The sequence below is a fragment of the Frankliniella occidentalis genome, unplaced genomic scaffold, assembly GCF_000697945.3.
Source record: "Frankliniella occidentalis isolate FOCC.00 unplaced genomic scaffold, Focc_3.1 Scaffold1025, whole genome shotgun sequence".
Classification (NCBI taxonomy): Eukaryota; Metazoa; Arthropoda; class Insecta; order Thysanoptera; family Thripidae; genus Frankliniella; species Frankliniella occidentalis.
In genome coordinates this window covers 4,071-6,956 of record NW_026268131.1, presented here as the reverse complement: position 1 = coordinate 6,956, position 2,886 = coordinate 4,071, and the positions used below count along the sequence as shown (strand labels likewise).

Here is a 2,886-nt window from a genome sequence, read left to right as displayed (position 1 = left end):
ATATTTTTTCTAGTTTTATTTTTAGACAGTCCCCAAGACTGTCTCTATTTTTGTATTATTAAATTATCTTTATTGTGGCAGGTGTTTATATGAAAACTATTGAGCTTACTGCTCGCCCCTTAAAGGGTCATAAGACAAGTGCCAACCTGAAAATAGAGATTGACAAAATATGTGAACAGTGGAACATCAGCCCTGATAATGTAAATGCAGTTGTTACTGATGGAGGTGGCAACATTAAGGGGGCAGTAAAGGAAGCTTTTGGGACTTCAAAGCACATTTCTTGCTTTGGTCACATGCTAAATCTGATGGGCACAAAAGCAATTGGTCTCTACAAGAAAAACATCATCCCATCTGAAATGGCGGCCGGTGATGTTCCACCCCAACTTCCCGAGCAAGAGTCGGATATCGAGGACGACGAAGAAGTTACCGTCGAAGTCGAAGCACGCGGCAGGCAAGCAGCGCCCGGTGCTCCTGCTAACGTGGACTCAGGTAAACATGCAATAATCTCTGTATCTCTATGTGCGCCCGGCGGCCCGCCACATACATTTTAAGAATTTTCAAAACACACTGTATCTATTTAAAATTCAAATTTTCAGGAGAACTACTATCAGATCTGCTGAAAAAAGTGAAAAAGATTGTAACTTTCTTCAGACAAAGTGAGGTGGCTACCTCAGAGCTAAAGAAGAATCAGATGGATGCGGGAAAAAAAGAGAATGAAGTTCTCAAGCTGATACAAGAATGCAGAACGCGGTGGAACTCGGCGTACGAAATGGTAGAGAGGTTCCTTAAGCTATCTGACTATGTCACCTTAACATTGATGAAGGTTCATAGGGAAAAAAGTACAAAAGCTACACCACCCAGCATGCTAAGTAATGAAGAAATAGGTTACTTGGCAGAGGTCCGCGACCTGCTGCGGCCCCTCTACCAAGCAACAGTTGAGGCCAGTGCTGATAAACATGTCACTATCAGCAAAGTGATTCCCTTAGTGAATCTGATGAGAGAGGTATGTTATATACTGCTCAAAACTGATACAATTTGCTTTTAAACTGAAAATTGTTTTTTTTAATATATATATTCATGCTTCCCCTACAGAAAATTTATGAATTTATCCCTGAAAGTGGCATAGCTTTTAATCTGAGAACTCAACTATTAGAAGACATCAAAACCAATTTCGGGACACTTGAATTTGGGAAGATATTTTCGGTGGCAACTCTCATTGACCCTCGGTTTAAGGCCCTACCATTCAAAAATAAAGATGCACTAAAAAATGCAACTAACCACCTTGGTGAGCAGCTGTTTGTGGGAATTCCCTCGCCTTTGTCGTCACGCAGTCTTAATATTAACCATTTCCTTTCTTTGCCAGCAAGTCTCATGAGAGCTAAGATGGCAGCTCCAGACTTTGAGGAGCCCGCCGAAGAGCAGCCTCTCCCACCCCCCGCCACGCAGGCGGAAGAAGATGATCTTTGGTCTTCCCTTGACCGTAATGTGCAGGCTCACCGGGCGGCTCGCCAAAGTCAGCCGGCGCCGGCAGTCGTGCCACCGCCACCTAACAGAATACCCGAAGAGCTGCAGCGCTACCTGGACATGCCTAACTGCAACCGTAAAAAGTTCCCAAACCCCATCGAATACCTAGAGACAATTAAAGATAAATTTCCCTACATTTATGAAGTGGCACGAGAGGTATTGCCGATTGTGGCCACGTCTACGCCTTGTGAGAGACTCTTTTCACACGCAGGACTTATCTTCACGCAACTGCGGAACCGATTGCATGGCAGCAAGGTTGATGAACTAGTCTTTTTAAGATCTGTGGATGAGGAAATGTGGTTTTCTGTTCAAGTTCCTTGATTAATAATGTTTTTACATGTATACTAATTCAGTTTAATTATATTCTTTGAATATTTTTGAAGTTTTCAAAGTTTTACTGAATTTTTTGATTTTCGTCGATTATAATCGATTTTGATCGATTATGGCTTTCGATTAATCGGGTCGAATCGATCGGGGACTTTGGTCGAATCGATCGAACGATTAATCGAAAACTGGTGATCGAGTTGCCAACCCTAGCGGGGAGGGTGGAGCAGCGGCCCACCGGGCGCCCGCCGGGCGCCGCAGGGGAGGTACGGCCGGGTGCGGGCGGGTCCAAAGCAGCGATGACACACCTGTGGTCAGACTCTACGTACCGCGGCTCAAGGCTCAAGGCCCTCCACGCGTCGGACCCGTGGAAAGTCCGTCAGCACGTGATCAAGCTGGGACCGCCTGGTCCCGTCCACCCTGGTGACGGTGCAGTTGTGCGCCTTCACGCCCGTGCTGACGACAGGAAGCGACTGCTGCTGTGCCAGCTGCAGCAGCGCCACCCCGGCGTCATTGGTGTACTCGTGGAGCAGGCCCTTCCCTACCTCCGGGCATGGCTGGGTGTCGAGGCGCCCCAGCTGGGCGTTGAAGTCTCCGGCGACGAGGCGCCAGCGGTCCCGCGGGAGCGCCGCTGTTACCGCCGTCAGGGCGGCGAGTGCCGCGCGCTGCCGGGCAGGAGCCTGTCTCGTGCCGGTGTTGTGCGGGACGCGGGCGCCGACGACGGAGAACGGGATCCCCCGCACCACTGCTCGGGCCGAGAGCACGTCCGTATGCGGGAAAGCATAGGTGGTGAGGTAGGTGTCCGCGAGTCCCCTTCTGACAAGCACTGCGACGCTCCTGTGTCCGCCCGGGCCCGCGCCCTCAACGATCAACCGGTAATTGGCGGTGCTGGTGATCTGTCTGGCATGGCCATCCGCGTCTTCTACAAAACAGCCAGATGGACGTCCTCCTCGACCAGGAACGTGTCAACCGCTACCTGCGATTCAATCGGTCCAGCGTGGGCCCGATGCCACTCGAGCAGGCCCCGCCGCTGGGGGG

At 50.1% G+C, this 2,886-nt stretch overlaps 2 protein-coding genes across 2 annotated transcripts in view; one reads left to right on the top strand and one right to left on the bottom strand.

The window, feature by feature from the left end:
- Positions 1-85: 85 nt before the first annotated feature.
- On the top strand, positions 86-1,862 carry LOC113213631 (E3 SUMO-protein ligase ZBED1-like). Its single transcript, XM_052275842.1, has 4 exons — positions 86-489; positions 597-1,003; positions 1,093-1,285; positions 1,364-1,862. The coding sequence occupies exons 1-4, from the start codon at positions 90-92 to the stop codon at positions 1,843-1,845; spliced, it is 1,482 nt and encodes a 493-aa protein (XP_052131802.1). The 5' UTR covers positions 86-89; the 3' UTR covers positions 1,846-1,862.
- Positions 1,863-2,770: 908 nt separating this feature from the next.
- Positions 2,771-2,886, bottom strand: part of LOC113204100 (UDP-glycosyltransferase UGT5-like) — a 2,047-nt gene continuing 1,931 nt past the window's right edge. The window contains exon 3 of the mRNA XM_052275841.1: positions 2,771-2,824. Coding sequence (XP_052131801.1) covers positions 2,771-2,824 — 54 coding nt within the window. The remainder of the gene's footprint in view (positions 2,825-2,886) is intronic.

What these genes read in the sequence shown, in the direction of transcription:
- LOC113213631 (XM_052275842.1), top strand. Translation starts at nt 90, where the DNA reads ATGAAAACTATTGAGCTTACTGCTCGCCCCTTAAAGGGTCATAAGACA. An exon ending in TAGTGAATCTGATGAGAGAG is followed by an intron (nt 1,004 to 1,092) that starts GTATGTTATATA and finishes CTTCCCCTACAG; the next exon opens with AAAATTTATGAATTTATCCC. An exon ending in AAATGCAACTAACCACCTTG is followed by an intron (nt 1,286 to 1,363) that starts GTGAGCAGCTGT and finishes TTTCTTTGCCAG; the next exon opens with CAAGTCTCATGAGAGCTAAG.